The 20,731-nt window shown below is 36.9% G+C and overlaps 4 protein-coding genes across 14 annotated transcripts in view; 1 reads left to right on the top strand and 3 right to left on the bottom strand.

Moving 5' to 3' along the window:
• Positions 1–241: 241 nt before the first annotated feature.
• LOC105382281 (arylsulfatase B) lies at positions 242–7,392 on the bottom strand. Its single transcript, XM_038106541.2, has 8 exons — positions 7,160–7,392; positions 5,840–5,924; positions 4,834–4,993; positions 3,561–3,787; positions 2,822–2,930; positions 1,882–2,034; positions 990–1,661; positions 242–824 (listed from the first exon to the last, which is right to left on the bottom strand). Exons 1-8 carry the CDS (start codon positions 7,171–7,173, stop codon positions 439–441), a joined length of 1,806 nt encoding a protein of 601 aa, XP_037962469.2. The 5' UTR covers positions 7,174–7,392; the 3' UTR covers positions 242–438.
• Positions 7,393–13,994: 6,602 nt separating this feature from the next.
• Positions 13,995–15,882, top strand: LOC105392571 (inositol polyphosphate 1-phosphatase). Its single transcript, XM_011564219.3, has 4 exons — positions 13,995–14,446; positions 14,611–14,755; positions 14,842–15,047; positions 15,360–15,882. Exons 1-4 carry the CDS (start codon positions 13,999–14,001, stop codon positions 15,599–15,601), a joined length of 1,041 nt encoding a protein of 346 aa, XP_011562521.3. The 5' UTR covers positions 13,995–13,998; the 3' UTR covers positions 15,602–15,882.
• Positions 15,883–16,139: 257 nt separating this feature from the next.
• LOC105392572 (RNA-binding motif protein, X-linked 2) lies at positions 16,140–18,205 on the bottom strand. Of its 2 annotated transcripts, XM_048622918.1 has the most exons (7): positions 18,142–18,205; positions 18,020–18,040; positions 17,614–17,700; positions 17,293–17,445; positions 17,011–17,140; positions 16,579–16,764; positions 16,140–16,284 (listed from the first exon to the last, which is right to left on the bottom strand). In XM_048622918.1, exons 3-7 carry the CDS (start codon positions 17,625–17,627, stop codon positions 16,177–16,179), a joined length of 591 nt encoding a protein of 196 aa, XP_048478875.1. In that variant the 5' UTR covers positions 17,628–17,700; positions 18,020–18,040; positions 18,142–18,205; the 3' UTR covers positions 16,140–16,176. The 2 variants fall into 2 exon arrangements, with proteins under 2 accessions (XP_048478875.1, XP_048478876.1); XM_048622919.1 differs by lacking the exon at positions 18,142–18,205 and having other exon boundaries at positions 17,614–17,691; positions 18,020–18,038.
• Positions 18,206–19,845: 1,640 nt separating this feature from the next.
• The window catches only part of LOC105382282 (myosin heavy chain 95F), a 30,367-nt gene continuing 29,481 nt past the window's right edge, over positions 19,846–20,731 (bottom strand). For all 10 annotated transcript variants that reach the window (XM_048622915.1, XM_048622914.1, XM_048622912.1 and 7 more), the window contains one exon: positions 19,846–20,479. The gene's annotated coding sequence lies outside the window, so the exon portion shown is untranslated. The remainder of the gene's footprint in view (positions 20,480–20,731) is intronic.

The following is a 20,731-nucleotide window of genomic DNA, read 5'->3' as shown; positions in this document are numbered from 1 at the left end:
TGCATTTGCAGTGTGCAGTGTAAGCAGAGTGGGGATTAAAGATAAATTGATGAAAAAATTATGGTAATTTCCTATTTATTATTAAATGCAAATAATAGTTAACAAAACACTTAAATAAGTACGTAGCTACAATAATAAGTGACTTTAGTGAACATACAATACAAGGTCACAAAAAGTACCTATCTAATAAATATTATTTATTATTTAGGTAACATAATAATATATATTAAGTTATTTGATGAAAAAATCTAGACTTATGTATACAATAGTACTTATTCATACATAACATTAAGTACTTACGCAACTACCTAACTTAGATTATAGTTAAGTAAATATTTAAAACTATCACAGAGGTAAATTGATGGTAGATTTTCCTATTACAACTTTCCACATAGCTAATGATAACCATTACTACCTATCTGCTATCGAGACGCTGTATTAGAAAACATTTTGTAAAACGCATATAAACTGTCTAATTCCCGAAGTACCTTCACAGACGCTACTACTCTTCAAACCACTATATTTCACATCGCCACTTCTATCATTCAAATTGGCTGGTAATCCGGCCCTGCCCCGTCTTTGGTTCAAAATGCTATTTATGTCGTTGTAATCATAATCTTTAGGTTCAGAAAGCCATGGCAACCATGTGTAGTCAAAGTTGGCGGGGTCCGCTTCAGCTTTCAAGGCAGTTGGCCCTCTTTTGTTCGCCTGTGCCCATAGCTCTTGAAGGCGGCTAGTCAGGAGGGACGCGATCCGTCTTGCTTGGTCCCAGAGGTCGTGGGCCTCCATGGGGTCTCGACGAACATTGTAGAGGCATCCTCGAGCTGTGGAAACACAAAAACATTAAGATATAGCCTATGGGTCGCTCCACGAAGACAAGAAGGATGTGGAATAGTAGCTAAATATTGAAGGTGTAGGCAAGAATGTACCTTATATTTATGTAAGACCTTGTCTAGAGTTACTATAGTAAAAAGTTTTAAAGTACTCACTTGGCGTTGGTTCACATGGAGTGGCATTTCTAACACCATCGAGCTGCTTAACTCGTGCAGCCAACCTCAGTTCTTCTACTTCCTGTTTATCCAGGTGCAATCCTAACGTTTGTAGCACATTCGCCACTTCACAGTCCTTAAGAACCGAATAGTAATCTGGTGGGGTCTTCTTATTAATCATGAACTCAGCTCCATAATAACCGTTGCTAACCCCGGTAACGTTTCCAACGACAATTTTGTAATCACCAGCTCTGTAAGCTGCATACATGGTGGTTTCGCTATCTTCAACGGATATCAGAACTTCTTTTCTAGGAGACTGGCTGTGTGCTATGATGGAGTTCCATTGGTTGACGCCGTCTATCGGTTTCTTGATGGCGTCTCCTCCAGCAGCGGCGGTCAGCGTCGGGAGCCAGTCAGTAATGTGCATGAGGCCGTCCCAAACGCCTGGCTTTATCGACGAATGCCATATCAGTGCTGGAACTCGCACGCCGCCCTCCCAAGGCGTTTGTTTCTTGCCACGAAATGGCAAGTTGATGCCCCAGTTTCCCAAAGGTCCAACAGTAGGCGCGCCATTGTCAGACGCAAAGATTATAATCGTATTGTCCAAAATATTTTTGTCCGCCAATGCTCTCACCACCTGACCCACACAACGGTCAAGGTGAGTCACGATATCTGGAACGGAATATTAATTGCATTAAGAAATTGACCTTCAGAAACGAACCGGTATTTAATTAAACACATAAAATATATTTTTTATTACATCATAAAACTATCTTATCACGAGGTAGAGGTTGGATGAGAACGGTCGAGGGTAGGTGTAACAGCGGAGCGTCATAAAAATTACTGTAGGCAAGGCATTGGCCGTGGAAGTAGTAGCTTCTTGATGTCTTACCGGCATAAAGTCTCCTGTCAGAGTTGGCGATATGCCTGTTCTTCACGGTGGTATAGAGCGGGGGTTGCAGCGCGCCCCCTGAGTTGCCGGCGTGAGGCGCGTTGTGGGCGAGGTGCAGAAATAGCGGCTGAGATGCGTTGTGTCTCCGGATTACTGTATACAAAGTTTATGATACTTAGGGCCTGTTCCACAATGTCTGGTTAGTGGCTACCTGTCGGATAAAATACATACTGTCACTGTCTAAAAAATAATGACAGAGAGTGACAGCATGTATTTTATCCGACAGGTAGCCACTAACCAGACATTGTGGAACAGGCCCTTAAAATTTGATTTACTCTTAGGTAAACAGGAATCAATCATTCATACGATCATGCTACCCCCCGGGCGCTCGTGATGATAGTAGGTACCTACCAATTAATCGATGAGAATTGATCATGATCACACGAGGACATGTCGTGACCATGACAATGATTTTTCAGTATCTAACTAGACACATAATGTTATTCTTATATTTACATCCTCTATGTAATAAAATGTAAAGTAACTAATAAAGGAAGCGTGTTCGTTAGTGGTTAAATAAAAGCTTTAAATTCAAAATAGTATCACGAACATCATGAGTTTTATACTGCCAGGTTCCGACATGTTAATATCTGTATCTGATAAGCAAATTGTAAAATCCGTGGTAAACTAAGGTTAAACGATATTGTTTACAATGAAGTTAGCACTAAATTGAAGATCAGATATCCCTAACAATAAGGACACTATAAATGAGTACTTTAAAAGAGATAGAATCCCATTGCCTCGGATAGAACTATATTGTAGACTGTACAATAAAATCTACCTACGATATTTTCCATGCTATATAAATAACCAACACGAGGTACTTAACTAAAAAAAATAAGTAGGTAGAGGTAACTAAGTACTTTTTAAACCAACTTACTGTTGATGGCTCTATCAGTAAGGGCATCCCCCAGGTATCTCTGTTCCTTGTCTTGAGCCTTGAAGCCATCGAACAGGTCCAATCCAAACATAGTCCTACCATCAGGCCACTGTAGAAACACACAGAATTTGTAATTATCTAAAGAACATGCTAGGTAGGTTCTTAGCTTATTTTCTATGCAAACCCAAGGCCATCTGTATAGCGAACCCATTCTACCCATAGAGTGTAGCTAATAGATAGTAATAGTATTAACATTTTCGCCCTGTTACAGCTAACAATACTTATCGGCACAGGTACCTCGAAGCAGTTGGTGTATTGTAACCGCAGCAATGATTTATCTAAAATTGCTTTAGCACGCGCCTAGCTTTCAAAACTTTGTTTAAAATGTTTAAATGTAACTTAAATTCAAACGTTGCGAAATATCTAAGGAGTTATGTTGTATGTAGCTAAATTGCCAAACTTAAATAGGTATGTAATCTGCGAAAACGTTGCAGATTTCCATGAAACATTTAGGTACCTGCAGAAAACTTATGAGTACCTAAGTATATACCTAGCTGCTGCCTACGAGGAAGGCCCTAGATTATTATTAATTGTGGCGCTCATTGGTAGAGCTTATCAGCTATGTCCAGCAGACTGCGCGCACCACAGATATAGCATTAGTCTGGAAGATGACCACAAACGTTGTATAAGAAGAACCACAAAGACAAAGTCCACAAATATATACTCAAAAAGTACTCACCGTTTCAATTTTATTATACGTATAGTAGTCAACATAGCCTCCTCTCATCCCATAATGCGTGTCATAGCCCCGGTTGGTGGGCAGGAACTCATCTCTGGACATGCCCACGTGCCACTTGCCCACCAAGTGAGTGGCATAGCCGAGCTCCTTGAGGTAGGACGGCAACAGGCGCTCGGTGAGGGGAATGCCTCGGTCTTCGGAGTTGTACAGCGGGAACCCGTGCATTCCTGGATTGTAAAGTTGTTTGTTGTTGTTTAAGTTTGTCGGAATAGGCGACCAAGTTTGTCGAGGTTAAAGGTACGTGAATCTCTTGCTATATAGCTTGGCTAAGTTCCTACTTTTAGGACCTCATTAAGGGATTTTTCATTTTCATATACTTAGGCACTTATAGGTAATTAGGCACCAATAAACCTATTCGATCTTTATACACACCTATACCTACTGTAGCTTATATTAAATGTCGATGTAATGTCATTTACACACAAAAACACCTGTTAATCTGGCTAGTGTGGTACCTATATTATGTATGTAGTTGGTAACAAGCTTTGCAAATATACTATTGTTTGTAAGTTGGTACGTCATTTCGCCAAATAATAAGACTATCTCATTAGTGCTGTTTGATGTTTGCTCACCAAGCATCAATACCAGTTTGGGTAACATTTCATTATCCTTCAGGTGCCCCGGACAGTTTTTTATTGAATAAATTTGTCATAAAAACTCAAGAGGCTTCGTTTGCTAATAGTAACAGTTTTTATAACTAAATCTACGTACATCAAACGTACATATCCTTTCAATCTGGCTATCAATCAAAATAATGAAGTTTATCTACACATCGTCTCTTACTGTCAGTTTCAATCTCTATCTACCCATGACTGGTACCTAGTTACTTTCATACGATACAACAACAAGTTATAACTTTTAAAATAGTATAAAAGTAACTACCAGTCATTGGTACATAGAGTTATTGAAACTGGCAGTTAATGACGAGGGCTATGTACTGTAACTTGACGAATAACGAAATTTCAGAAAGCTTTCCTGCAACGGTACCTGACGTTTGTTAGCAACTAGAAGTCAAGGTGAGCGCAACAGAAGAAGAAGAAACATTCATTACTCTTGAATGGGGCAGACATGAGACTTCGACATATATGCAGATCCGTGTGATTGTATTAATGATGATTGGACGGTAGATGGTGCTAGGATCCCTACTGCCTTCAAGAGCAAGCGCACCCCACAAGGGACAAGGATCAGATAAACTGTTCAGTTCTCAACTTACCCAACCTCATGGGATATTTCCCCGTAAGCAGGGCAGTCCGCGCGGGGGTGCAGATAGCCTCACTGTAGTACTGCTGTAGAATCACCCCCTTGTACGCAAGGGTGTCGATGTTGGGCGTCTGGATCTGGTCAGATCCGTGGAATGACACGTCGTTCCAACCCTGCCGAGAGGTCAAGTTTTAATTTCGGAGACTGGTTTGGATTTCGAACGGTGCATGAAGTTGGGGATATTGAAGGTTCATTGTATTACCTACTATTACATTAGTGATTTATAATATAAACATTTATGCTTGTAAGTACCTATATGTAGGTATAATTTATATAGCAACTATTGTAAGTAAGTAGGTATGACTTTTAGAAATTCGCGAAATGCACAGTTAGTAAATGCGATAACTTAATTAATGAATATAGCTATTACCCACATAGCTACTTAACTGTAGCATGTTGAAAATTAAAGAGGTTTGTCACGGATATAAACATAAGCGCATGTAACCTTATCTTACCGTGCAGTACCGTGATTAGGTACCCATTGTGTTTATTTAACTATGATTACCATTTTATTATGAACCCTATATACCTAACTAGAAAGTACACAATATGCAGAGTAAATTATTTGTTAAAATTCGTTTATTGCACTTAAAATCTATATTACCTACTATATGCAACGAACATGCAGGCAATTACAAGCAAAAAGCATCTCAAAATTCATAAGATAGATTCCGATAACACTAACTGTGCAAGAAGTTAAAGATTACAGATTTTTTTTTCTTTAACTAGTAGTCCTACATATGAATAATACAGAACAAGAGGAACAATCCATCTACTAAGTCATGAAAATAAAAATTACTTGTTTTCCAAAAAAAAGTGATTAAAAGTTAGCGCTGTCGGACTCTACATGATGAAGTTCCCACTCCTCTGACTTTCAGTAAGACAGGGGCAGGGGTTACTTGCCTTTACAGTAAATAGTAAGTACTTACTTAATTATTAAAAGTGTACAAACGACTAACCATGTCATCGACCATTATAAACACGACATGAGGCTGTTGGGCGGCGACTGCTGCCAACCACACCACAGCCGGGAACCAGCGCGCCCTGCAATTAAATAACTTAAATTATAATAGAATAGATTAGGGCTCTAAGTGTGCAGTATGAATATTTGTCATTTTTACACCGGAATAAAAGTGGGCTACAGTATTCATACTATGTACGATATGTATGACTGTAATGTGTACACGCTCCGGACATCGTCCGGTGTAAAATCCGATAAACGTCTACAAGCGCTCTTAGTGCCAATTTCTCCATTCTCGTAATCTCCATTAGAGCGTAACCAGGGAGTAGTGGTTAACTTTTGACACATGTGTCATGAATTTTATATGGAGATGACGTTTAATTTATATATAAATCAATCCCTGTCGGTTAGATAACCGACCATGGAGAAATTGGCACTAAGAGCGCTTGTAGACGTTTATCGGATTTTACACCGGACGATGTCCGGAGTAAAATGTGTACACGACACATTACAGTCATACATATCGTACATAGTATGAATACTGTAGCCCACTATTAGTAAGGTAAGGTAAGTAGGTATAGTACCTTAGTCAAAAAGGTCAGGAAATAAAAAAGTTTGAGGACTTTTGATTAAAAAAAGTTGTTTCGTAGAAACTTTTTTGATCACGTAGGTACTTAAATTTAGTAAGTATAACGAAAATACTTTTTTTCAGTTTTTCTCAGTAGTTTAAAATGTAGTACTCAACTCCTGTCGGCTTAACATAACTATTGCTTTTGCAACACCCTATATATCTAAATACGCGGGCTTCCTTAGAACATTGTATGCAAATTACAAAATAAGTACTTATGTAGGTAGGTAAGTACATCATTTCAACTTAATTACACTAGACATGGGATGAAGGGAGGTCATTTCATGCGAGTATGACTGGTAGCAGGAATTCATCACACCATCCCCGTTAGTTTACATCTGGATTTCTCCAAAAAATATACGTTGTTGTCATTTACAAACATATTTGCCGGCTAAACTAAGTAACATAAAATTCGCTCATCTTTTATTATGATTAGCTGTAACTCGGCAAATTATTACTTATTAGACCCAGTTTGGAGGTGTTGTCCAGTATGACGGAAAATCAATTTTCTTTCTTTTCTTTCTCGTCGCGTCGACTAATAAAATTTCACATCGACGAAACCTAAGTCATGATCACTTTAGTATCCAACTTATGTACTTAAATATTTTGTTCACTACCAATACACATCATAAATCTAAGGAAGGTATTATTGGGCTCTACAAAACTATACCGACCATCACCATTACATACCATTTGTACAACATTTCTCAACTTGGGCACTTCAACATGAACAAACAACACACTGAATTTGCACAACACACTAATGTTCTCGGCTGAATTCTTTACAGATTTCCAAGGTTGTGTCGGAATTATCATAGTTTTCTTTATAAATGTATGTAAATTTTTGTTACGGAGATAGCTAGCTAGCACGGTGTGTGGGGACAACCGTCTCTGCCAGCAATTCAAACGTAACAACTTGTCTGGCGACCACTCATGAAGGTATAATAGGTGCAAACAACCTTAATAGTAAGAACAACGGCGACTCCACTAAGCTATATATTAGCGTATAGGTAACTAGAGGACCTTCGTACCGTAAATCTAATCGATTTTTTAAAGATAATAGTTTAGTTAATGTAGATGTTTATAATCGCGAAATAAATTTGTAATTCTAAAAGGACCTTACCTTAGAACTTAGAAGTAACCTCTTTGTGTTATTTATGAAGAATGATCTTGAGTATATTTTTTGATAATGCATCTACGTCTACGATAGACATTAGACACCTGAGGTTCATTGATCTTCTCGATTAGTTTGTTATCAAGCTTTTCAACGTAAGCTTCAATAATTAATTAAAGACCATAAGTTAGGTACGCAATTATAAATCAACTGGAAATGAGAACAAATAACTTAATAGTAAGCTAAAAAGTAGTTAACTCGATCGATAACGGAACTAAAAGGGTACTTAATCAAACTATTCAACTAACGTGGACCTGGCTGGTAAGGGCTGGATTCGGGAAGACGAGATTCATGATTCATTGGAAAAGGCTTTCTATTTCAGCCTTCCTCATCCACCATTCTGTAAATACCAGCACTAACAGTCTAAGGTCTTTGGTAAGGTAGAAGGTAACTAATTAGCTAGATTTATGATATCCAACCGAAATCATAGACTCGATCACTAGCGCGCTATCCTCGGCTTTCCAGTGCATAAGTTCAATACTAATAATGTACCTAAGCCGGATAGCCGATTATTTTTTGGCGCAATATTTTATCTTTACCTAAGTTATGAATTGTGTAGAAATATTATCTAATTTAGGTATATATAGCCAATAAGAATTTAAGTACATTATGATATCTTCGGTTAGTAAATGGTAGTAACGATTTCGTGCTTCAATGCCAAACAATATTTTTACTTTAAACTGGTCATTACGTAAAACATTTCATTTATCGTGCGAATGTGTTTATTTATTGGGCAAACCAGAGACAATTCTAGATTCATAAGTAGGTTAAAATAATTCCTGTAATACATAGGCGAAGATTTCCGGCTATAATGTCGACTAGGCAATGCTGTGCCTTCTAGTGGCAGACAAGTAGGCACTGTAGGCAGTAGTGCCTGTTCAATCAGAGTAGAATGATTTGACTTTGAATGTGACTAATTTAATTAGAGCTGTTTATAACAAGACTCTACAATTTCAGTACAATGAGACTGTGTGATTAACAGCAGCATATAGGTAAACTGTAAAACATACGAACCTTGTCTTCAGAACATTGCATTTTGGCTTTGGCGGGAAAATAAGTGTGACATAGGACGTTTCCGGTTCCGGGTGGAAAATTACCAGTTTCAAACATTTGATTGCATAGGAGGAGGAGGGTAAATACATTTACATTGTTGTGCTCAGTGTCAAGGGCTAACTAAAAAGAATAATACTTGGGTAGGTTACCAGGTAATGAGCAGATACCTACGCTACGCCTGTTTTGCTTAGCTTTCTTTAAAAGGAGTCTTACCACCACGACATTACATAGCACCGGATTTGGGAACATTTGGGCGACATTTTTTTATAATAAGTGCCTTACTTTTAAGAACTTACCTTAATAGAATCAGAAACTTACTTAGTTCATATTAGTTCATCTATATACCTAAGCATGAACTGTGAGAAACCGGTGCCGAGGGTAAATCTCTATAATTTCTGCCTGACAGGGTCTTGTGTAGAAACATTCAAAAGCTCAGCCATCCGAGTATAATTTCCGATATTTCAATAGATTTCATCATCATCACGTGATGACGGCGAGCGTGCAGTCTTGGGAGCCATCCCCAATAACACAGAGGGTTACTCTATATGACGAAAAACTAAGCCACGGCTTGTATATACTAAACGTGCCGATTGCAGAATAGCTCTCGTTCGTTTTGCGTCAGTATAGAGTAACCCGCCAGGCTTGTCCCTCTAGAGCTTACGAATACAATGTTTCGGATGTATTTGAGCTAACCATGCACGTCTCTATCCCGTTGCTTTAAAAGTACCGATTGCATGACAGCTCTCTCGCTTTTTTGTCAAGCTAGAGTAACCCTCCTGGACATCATGTGACGGGCCGCGAATTATGTTGCACAAGTAAACTGCATTTACGTAACCTCTTGAAAATCTTTACCTAAACCGCAGTGTTCTAGGCTCTATGATTTAATGCTGCTTTAGGTTCATTCACCTCAACCATATATTGAAGATAGATCTATTGTATTTTTACAATCGATATTCATCGCTGCGACAATTTTTAATTAAAATAACCATTCAAAAACATCTTTTCAAATAGGTAGGTAGGTTACTGTTTGCAAAAGATACAAAAAATACAAAAGCAATGTGCGATAATAACAATTGTACTCGATGTAATGAATGACCGGCTAAGTAAAGTCTACAAGACATTATATACGTGACGTAGGTAGGACGCGGGACAAAAAACATCAGTATAAGTATGTTATCGAAACAAGTTTGTGCCTTATTTTATTACCTTAGAAATTAATTTAGCACTGAATGGACTTAATAGCTAAAAAATCAAATAGCCTACGTATAATATATTAGTTTATTATTTCTATGATAACATCTAATATTTTACTGATGTGCAACGATATTTTAAACATGTTGTCTTTGTCAGTTTTCAGTAGATTCAGTGGTGCAAGTCCAGAGGCTGTTTGTCAACACTTCTTTAGAATTTTTCGAGATCAGTATGTAAACGTGACCACTAAATGTACTTACTTACTACGTAGCGGTCAAATAATTCTGTGGTTAGCCATCCGTTCATGGTGTAGTTACGTGACATAACTTTTTTTTCGTAATATATTAGTTTATTCAAATCAAACAGCATGAAATATGTATTATGTAGAAGATGAAACAAGAAACCATCAGCCGAAAATATTGGCAGCTTACCTATATAAAACGATGCAACTGCAGCAACTATCATCTATGTCATGTCAAGACCTTAAGAAAGTGAACTAGGTTTTAGCCAAATCTAATGGGTACTCTAATAGGTACCCACACCTAAACGATACCATAGTAAGTAAGTAGATGTTAAATTATGCTGCTTACTAACTACAATGACAAAGATTATGTAGGTACTTCTACGGTCATTGAACACATCACATACAAAAATACACTGACGTTTTCTTCATTTGGACATCACAATCCTGAACACATTAACGTGCCTGAACTATGTCTTTGTGTTTGTCACAATTATCTACAATCAAGTCAGACGTAGACGTGGCGTGACTAACAACGGTTAGAGTGACCAACTAGCATGCATTTCATTAATTTAAACAATAACGCTTCGCTTAGATTCAGTCAAGGACAACTAGAACACTTAATAATTAGAATGTCTACGGTTCATGTCGTGAAATTTAGGGATGGCCTTTACCCAGCACTATCACTGATCTACCTACAAAAAGTCTTTTATGAATGTTACATAAAAATATAAACATGCGCTATACTTACTTAAATAATTTGAAATTTTAAAATACTAACTTTTAATGGGTATAAATAAACACCAAACACAGTACACACACATACCTATTATGGATGTATCTAAGAATGAATATTAAGGAATTGATATAAGCAATTATTTAGGATACTAAAGTTTTGGGGACAGGTGTTTCAGGAATCATATTATTTAACAGATGGCATAAGTACTCCAAAAACATCCTGCGCTAGTGCGCAGTTATAATACTTAGTTGTTTGTTTATTTACATATTCTAGCTATGGAAGATTTAACAATTCCCATTGTTCGAGAGTACGACTAATCAAGAGGTCTTACATCAACAGCGGTTGTGAAACAGAGGTATAATTATTGACCTACGTGTATCTAGGTACAATAATTATGTACCTGGTTTATGAAGACTGGCGAACGACTAGGTGTCCAACTTATAATAATTACCTACTACCTACTTAGTATTCAGTATCGCGCTAACACGAAAAAGTCAAATCAGTATCGATTAAATTAAAAGTGATGAGTAGAGTAACGCAAAGAAAAGATAAGTAGTTACTTACCTAGTAAATAGTACTCAGGGTAAATATATAGGTAGATAGGTTTTTTAAGTACTTGGGAAGAGAAATTTTGCCATACACATCTCTAGGCAAACATAATATTCCCATGCTCATTGTCCAATTTCCATGTCTTAAAAATCACTAGAAATTCTAAAGTAAGTGCAAGACAGTGACACAAATAATTAAAATTTAAAAAATTGGAATCATCTGAATTACTTTCCATACAAAAGACATCAACGCGGTGCTTTTTTGGTCCCCCGTTGAACTCTTTTGTATGGAACATACGCGGTGCAGTGACACGGGCGGTTTTATTAGGGACTATTAAATTTTTAGTTGTATTGTCATGTCATTTGGTCATTGAAGATTTGAATCGACTAATATCAAATATCCATCATGAAATCATCGATGAGTTATTTTATTACTGAATCTACGTACCTAGTTGTTCCATTTTTTTTCTAGGTACCTGTATCATGGTTTTATGGTTTTAGTATTGGTAGGTAGCTTAAATCTTTTGATTTAAGGGAGGTTTTCTTAATTAAGTATAAATTTATAATCATGAATAAATTTTTACTTGATATAATTAATGTATAAAAATATACCTACACATTAGTAAGAATTTTCACTTTCAAAAAGAGTCCTTTAGAGTACCAAATACTTTATAAAGTTTTTTTTCTATATCTAGGCAAATTAGGAATATGTTAAGATGTGTACCTCTAGATATAGTTATTAACCTTCGTGTTAAATCCCTTGTTCAGGTGCAGTCAGGTAAAAAGTTGGTAAAAGAGACCCAGGTCACGTACACACTATGCGCTACCCGTGACCGCTATGTGGGTCAGTCGCGAGGGCATGTCTAACGTGACCCAACATCGTGAACAAAGTGTATTGTAACCTTTAGATTAAGATTATGTCATCTGAATACTGACCACGAAAGCATTCTAATCTTTATCTGAATTTAGCTAACTACAAGGTAGGTACTTAAAGTAAGAGACATATTTAGTGGTAATTGAACAATTGAACGTTGTAAAAGTCGTTTAATATCGTATCGAAGTGGATAATGTTACGTAATTTATCATGAAATTAGGTAGTAAAGGTACTTATGAATAAGCTACCCCAATTACTGCAAGGTAGCCAAAACTGAAACATCACCTTACACAAGTAAGCGGTAGTGTCTTCCTGAGGAAGGCCGAGGACAACGCCGAGGTAAGGGTTATATACATTTTAGGTAAAGCAGTCACGTACTTTTTGGCGAATGATCGAAAGTGATTACTCATTTCCTATACAAAACTGTCGGGTACTTGCAAATTCGTGTTACACATGGTAAAAGCTATTAACACTCACGCCTGTTTATGTTTATAGGAAAGGCACCTCTGCTTAGAACTCCTACGACCAATGTTTCAGGTCCACTCATTACTCTAAATAAAAATAAGTAAGTATGTCATGTCTTCAATGCAAAATTTAAGATGGATGGAGGAATACTGCAGGCGTGTAGAGTCTGGAATCAAATTTGGGGACAATAACGCCAGTAATAGTTACCTACCTACCTATCAATCAGTGCATGGTCTATTGAGATGTCGCGTCGTCGTGGGAGTATGTCACACAGGCTAAGGTCAAGTTTGCGCGTGCCTCCAGTGACCAGTCACATAATGTGGCCTTTACGTGACTCATAGTGTCATTTCATGGTAAATCATGTCACAAAAACTGATAAGAGTATCAAATGAAAATCAACTAGCAGGATTGCTGCTCCAGTTTTAGAATGGGACACGTAGAAAGGTTTCAATCAAGAGAGTTAAGAGCAACTTTAACAAGCAATCTTAACTTTATGAAGGGAGTGGTTGTAGGAACGGGGCATTAGCTTAATGCCCATTTTTGTATTTTTACTAACTATGTTTTTAAGGATGAGAATGCAAGTCAGAGGCGTTTCAAGCAGCAATACAAGGGCAGCAGTCTGGTAACATCGGTCTGGGTCGAATCGACCGAATGGTGTTGTGGGACTGCAATGTACCGGGTTCGATTCCCGACCGGGGTAGATATTTTGTGTTCATGACAGTATTATTACTGTCATGGGTGTTAATAATTGTATACATATGTGTGTATCCACCTGTGTAGATATATCGGCTGTCCGATATACATAAGGCCCTGGCTAGTTGGTTGTCGGATGGCATCTTTACCCACAGTACGAAACAGTGCGGGTCCACCTTTACAACCCCATAAAAAAATTCAAATGTCATTGTCAATGAATGTCAAAATATGTTGCTACTCTGTGGTCAAAGTATTTGTTTACCTTTTTTTTTACCGCTGTAATTTTCAATTTATTGTTTGTATGATTGAATAATTTCGTTAAACAGCTGTAAATAAGGCAACATTTTATGAAAACATCTTTGTTAGGGTTTTAGGAATTATTTTATGTTTATCTTTCACTTACCTTTGTCTGTCTGTAATCTAATAATAGAAAAATCAATACTTGGGCAGAGTATGATTCACAGTCTCGAAAGATTGAACTCATTATTGAAAATTTTGTTCTCTTTGGGAAGTAGTATCGATTAATACATCGGTATACCTATATTGCCATAATGACCAGCCTGCTTGTAACCATAATAAACGCCTCAGAAAGAGCCGCGCAAATCGCTCGTTCCTGTTGTGAAGGTGAGCCCGACGAAACCAAGCTCTTAGTTACTGAAAAGGGCAGTGACGGCAACTCACGGTTCGACAGTGACTTTAAAACCCTAGCCGATGTACTCGCTCAAGAAGCGGCTAGACATGAAATTAAAAAAAGCTTCCCTGGCCTCTCTGAGCATGTCCGGGGCGAAGAGCGCGCTGAAATAGATGGTGTTACCATATCTATCAAAGAAGACTGTAATGAGACTAAGAAAATGCTTAGTGCAGTTGTGCCCGAGGCTGCGGCTGAGCGCATGGCTAAGGCTGCCCATGCTGAACCATGCAGCAGACTTACTGCTACACTACCTGGTGACCTGCCAGACATAGATCCAGATGACTTGGGCATTTGGATTGATCCAATAGGTAAGGAATAATCAAAATAATGTTAATCTATTCAATTATTATTTCAATATTATTATTTTTTTTGGATTGTTGGTCTGTAATAAACGTTTAATAATTATTATTTCACTGTCTTTCCTATTTCCCGAATATTACTTTAATTTGTAAATATTTTTTGTATTTTTCAGATGGAACAGCAGAGTTCATAGCAGGGGTTTCTGGCAAAGCTGAGGAAGGACATGGGTTGCTGCATGTGACTGTTCTGATTGGAGCTTACTCAAGGACCACTGGAGAACCAGTGCTAGGAGTTATTAATCAACCATTTTACAATAAGTAAGAATATTATGTAGTACCTACCTATCATGTGATAAAGGCTATTGAACCTTCTTTCTGATACTATAATATTTATTTTGTTCCAGTGGCAAAGGTCAGGTTCTGTGGGGTTTGTGCTTTGAAGACAAAACTTTCCATGGCACCAGTGAAGACTTTACTGAACCAGAACAAAAGAATACTGTTCTAATGAGTTCTGCAGAGAAACCAGAGATTAAAGCCATGTTTGAAAAGAACCACTGGGTAGTGAAGACACCTCCTGGAGCTGGGTTCAAGTTGTTAAGCGTAGCTCTTGGTAAGTTAAATAGTTATAATAAAACTGATCAAACTTAATCACGAATTTGTAATATCTTCTGACTGATACAAGTATAATAAACCTATTTTTTCCTGTACCTCCTGCGGGTTGACTGGCAGAAAATGCTTTTAGCGTTAAGTCCACCCTTTGTACTTTTATTTGTAATATCTGTACAATAAAGAATTAAATAATAATAAAATAAATAAAATAATATAATAGCTCAAATAAAGTCAACATAGTGAGGGTCTGATACCTCTGACTATTGTTGTCTGTTCAATCACTGAACTGAACTATAAATTTTTCCTTTTTCAGGTGAAGCCTCTCTGTACACTATGTCCCTTGGAACTACCTACCGTTGGGACACCTGCGGCCCACACGCCATATTAAAAGCCAAAGGGGGTGACATAGTGAGCCACACCAGTTCTCTGCCGCTGACATACAATGACCCACCTAATGAAGATCCTCAAAGCTTTTGTAACTCGGAAGGCATCACAGCCTTCTGTCATAGAGAAGTCTTTGAGCTTGCAAACAATTTTCTTGCTACTGGAAGTTAGATTTGTTATGAAAGGGTGTTTCGATCATTTTAAAAATATAAATTTCCTCAAAGATAATAATAATATTATTGGGTGAGGTCCTCATTAAATCATGTCTTCTTCAATTATTTTATAAATTTAAATGTTGGTGCATTTGTTGTTTTAGTATTCTATAATATTAATATTTTATGTATTAAATTGTTGATCTCATTAGCTTTAAAGTAAGCATTTACGATACAAAATGTATATTGTAAAGTAATATTACTAGAGATATAAGTTAATGTAGGGTTATTATTATTAACCTGTTATGAATCTAAATATAAATCACAATAATAATTGTCTATATTGATTCTATTATTTAAATTTCCCAAAATCATAATATTGCAGAGAAAAATGTCTGTATTAAAATCTGCTTTAACTGGAGATCCAACCCAATAAGACCCTCGGCTGCTCTGCTTTAGTGGCAGTAACCAACAACCAAATGAATTACAAATCGTATGTCTCAACTTAATTACATTCAGGATTTTGAATGACCTCTTTCAAAAATTCAAATAAAATATCACCTGATTCTTATATCTATTTATTTCAAAAAGCCTTTAGTCATCTGAACTGGAACTAGAGTCGGAGTCTGAGCTTCTAGACTTCTTCTTTCTCTTTTTCTTCTTTTTGCTTTTCTTTTCCTTTTTTCTTTTTTTGGGTTTTTCCTGCAACAAAAGATAGTTATAATTAAAATAACCTTCAATCGAAGCATGCCTAAAAGACCGCACAACTAAAAACTAAAACACTGTTGATTTTCAAATCTATGAAAATGGATTTTTTCTTAAATGTTGCGTTGCAGAAAGGGACTTTAAGCTAATGGCGTCCTAAAATGTATAGGTAGCTGCCTTGCTTTGGCAGTATACAAACAGAAAGAGACAGACATATAATTAATGCCGACATTAGCTTAATGTTCCTTTCTACAACTCAGCGTAAAACTCCCAAAGTGTCTTCAGACATACCTGAGCATCATCAGGTTCCACTTTAGCCACAGGTTCTGGTTTGGGCACGAGCGCGGCGGCGACGGGCGCCGAGGGAGCGCAGCCCTGCATCCGCACTGCCGCGGTCAGCTCGTCCACCTTGGACATGTCAGCGTTGGGCGCCTTGTACTGCTCGCAGTGGTCCACGCGGACGGTACGACCGAGGATCTGGGGTGTGGGGGTTCATCTTTAAATATTGTTTAAAATATATAGGTAGCAACAAATAAATATTACAAAATTGTGTTTATAAAATAGGGTGAGTCTAAGGCAAAAATCGTTGCAACACTTGATGCAATGGGCTTGCCAAGTGTAGATATTATGGCAATAACCCTCCAGTCTTGGGAGGAATGCTACAAACACACAACCCAAAAGTGTTTGTGTAAATATTAATTTGTGTTGTAACTTTTTAATTACCTTAATGCCATTGAGGTTATCAACAGCCAATATTGTAGACCTTTGGTCTTCATAGCAGAGGAATCCATATCCTCTTGATTTCCCTGTTGCCTTGTCTCGGACCAAATTGATATTCACAATTTCGCCATATCTGTAGGTTTTAAAAAATAAAAATCATAAAGGTGTAAAATTAATTAAACTTTTTACAATTTAATGAATATGTTTTAAACTTGTCTATTATTCTTACTTCACATATGCTAGCATTGTTTTGCTGAAAATATGTTCTTTATCCTTTAAACTTACTGTGAAAACACACAAATGACATCTCCTTCGGTGAGGTCGTACGGGAGTCCCCCAATGAACACCCACGCACTATCCTTGTACTGGTCGTGCCACGATGACTTTGAATTGCCTGACAACTCTCTTTCACTTAACTTGAGAACATTTTTAATATTTCTGAAAACAAGTACTTATGAATAACACATACAATAACAAATACAGTTAGTAGATTAAGGATTTACAATTCATGTGTAAGAGTGTGGCTTGGGTATAAACCACAAAAAGGGGGGTAGGAGTGGAGAAAGCTCTCTCAATGATTAATTCAATGTGAGAATGATTACTTACGTCATAGGATTCATTTTGGGTCTTTTATTATATTTCTTTTCTGATATTCCTTGTCATTATTCAGTTGAAATTATAAGGCTGAAAAACCTATAAAGTAATAAATAAAATATATAAAAATTAAATTAAAAAAGATGAAGTAGAAGCAGTTTATATGTAAAGTTAAAGTGTTAGGGAAACTCATAGACCCCAAATTAGACAGAGCTTGACTGAACAGTGTTTGCACAATCCCTTATGATCTTCAATCAAAAGTACATAGTCAAGGTTGGCTAACCTTCGCAAGGCAAGATATTGATAAGCTTTAACGGGAAATACCAGTGATATTTTTAATTAAGTACCTATAGTTACACTATTCTAACCTAAAATCTATTTTTTATCGGCCCGTGAGTTTCCTTACCAGAATCCTTACCAATTATATTTTATGACTTATCTTTTTATTTATTTATTTATTTGTAAGTTACAAAAACAGATTGTTATTAACACATTCTTATAAATTCATGCTTGTGGATCTTAGTGTAAATAACAGTCCATCTACCTACTAAAAGTCTTCTAAAATAATCTCAATTACTTCATTTTTCTTGTTACAAAACAGAAAACCATAAAACATAAAACAAACTTGAATAAACAAAACAACTTAAATAGAAGAGAGTCAAAGCTTTATAATCTGTGGGAAAAAGAAGTGGAATATGACAGTGTCAGAAAATCACAGACACATACAAAGGTAAAGGCGCCAACACACTAGCGGACGCGGCTGTTAAGTGTGCACGGTCTTTTGGGACAGTCGCAGGTCGTACCAGATCTCTCTCGGACGTTTGAGAGCTAAAGGTCAGTCCAAGGTTGCGTCCGCGACTTACGTCCGATAGTTTGAACAGCGTAGTGTACATTCCTTACCTAGATACCTTTAAGTCGCGTCTGTAACCCGCGTCCGCTAGTGTGTCGGCACCTTGTGCTTACAGCCTGGTAATAAAGTGTGGAATGAATGGTGGTGTCATTGTGTAACACTGAAATCCTATTGTGTAAAACTGAAATTAAAGTAATAGGTACATACACTCGCACTTTTATTTTTTACTAGTTATCGATAAAAAATATCGATAAGCAGTACATCACTATTTCAGCGGGGCTATGTTGGCAGTTTTGTACGTCATAATTTTTGTTTTGTTGGTACCCTCTGTTAGTACGCGTGAATAAAAAAAAAATAATACAAGTATTTTTTTCTTTTTTTTCCCTTGTACTCCCATCTCTTAAAACGTAAACGTAGTGTTCTTTTCTCTATGCTTATCTGTCTGTTCCGGTGACAGCTCACGTAAATGTGTAATATTTCTTCATTTTATAAGATTTTAAGTTTGCCAGTAGTGGTAATTCGCTCTTGTGGTTTCAATAAACCCATCTAATCTATATCAATATATAATTCATTAGTAAATAATGAGATATAGATCAATTTAGTTCGCTCTCACCGGAACAGATAAATTTGTGGCACTATATTTGACAATGGACTGACGATCTTCTGACGATAAACGCCGAAGGTGATGTTCTCTTTACGCTTATATTTACTTAATTTAAGTGTAACATCATCATCAGAATGTAATCGTCCACTGCTGTACCTGCTGACCTCTCACGAGCAGTTCCATTACACTCTGCCCTCAGCTGCCCCCCAGGCACTACAAACAAGGTCGGACAGCGGGCTAGAGGGCGTCCCACTCTACGCTTGCCTGTTCGTTGTTTCCACTGGGACCGACGTGTCGTTAACCGTTATGTACCGACGTATCCTTTGTACCGACGATAGGAAGCCGACAGTGACGATAGTGGCTGGATGAGGAAGGTCGAGGACAGCAGAGTATGGAAATTCTTGGAAGTATCCTATGATCATTTGTGTATGATCACAGGATGATGATGATTGATGATAATTCATAAATAAAACTAAATGTCTTTTAATTTTCAATCTTAATTTATTTGGTAAAGCGATATTAACTCTGTACTTGACAATATAAGGTACTTATAAGGCACTGCACTGGATTAACTTCAACTCTGTCTAGGTAGGTAAGTATACACATCCAAAAATCTTTTTTATTCCTATGCCTATTCATATAACACTTCACACTTGTAAACATGGAATGCTGATAAAATACTGTATTATGTTACTCAAATACTTTGTTATAAACAGTCTCACATTAGGAATGTGGCAAACAATAATACATTTAAATTGACCATGTGAAAATCGGAAGGAATACATAAATAAATAATCCTTAACAACTTCATTAATCACAGTAAAAAAACTTCATCTAATTGCTCTAAGTTCTACTATGTTGTAGAATAAACAAGCATTGTGGGTGTTGAAAAGAGCACTTCATCACACTGTGCTTTTATTTGTACCTAAAATGTATTTAAATCGATGTTCAATATAAGAATATTAATGCATCAATAATATATTTTTCCTCTAGACAAAACAGGAAACATAATTTTATTGTACATCATGTTATTGCTACGTTTCGTTCTATACCCATAAAATATATTAAATCTGTATAGCACTTACAAATTTCATGCTTTGTTTGAACTACACTAAAATAATTATCTATTTTTATTATGCATGTAAATACTCCTAACTTTTGTTTTTTGTAGGTTTTCATTTTAATAAATATTATTATTTAGTTACAGGTGTGTAACTATTTAAAATTTATTGCACTGTAAAATCGCAGGAACCCTTGAAGGCACAGTACATTAAGCTCTCGATTTCATCACAACTACAATATAAATCTAGGAAAAGGTGTTGTTTCATCAACTCTATAAGAATAATACATAATAACGTGGCTGCCGTTTGCTACTCAACTACGACCTAGCAAGTCGAAGGATATTAAAGCTTCACTGCTGGAATCTGAAACAAAAATAAGTATTTGTTATCCAATGTGTCAACTTGTATAGTGCTTCGTGGTGAATGGGTTAGCCGTTAGATTAGTTGTCAGGGTGCGCCGGTCGAATATCAGGCGCAGTTGATTACGGCACTAGGGTAAGCTTCTTTCGTTACATACTTTGGTACGTTCTCATCTCACTGGCATTGCGTCGTTACGAAGGGCCAGCGTAGAACAACTGATGCACTTGGCGAAGAATAGAGAGGAGTATGCAGAGC

Source organism: Plutella xylostella, chromosome 9, assembly GCF_932276165.1.
Source record: "Plutella xylostella chromosome 9, ilPluXylo3.1, whole genome shotgun sequence".
NCBI classification, from domain to species: Eukaryota; Metazoa; Arthropoda; class Insecta; order Lepidoptera; family Plutellidae; genus Plutella; species Plutella xylostella.
The sequence above is the reverse complement of the archived record's forward strand: the minus strand, read 5'-3'. Positions and strand labels throughout refer to the sequence as shown.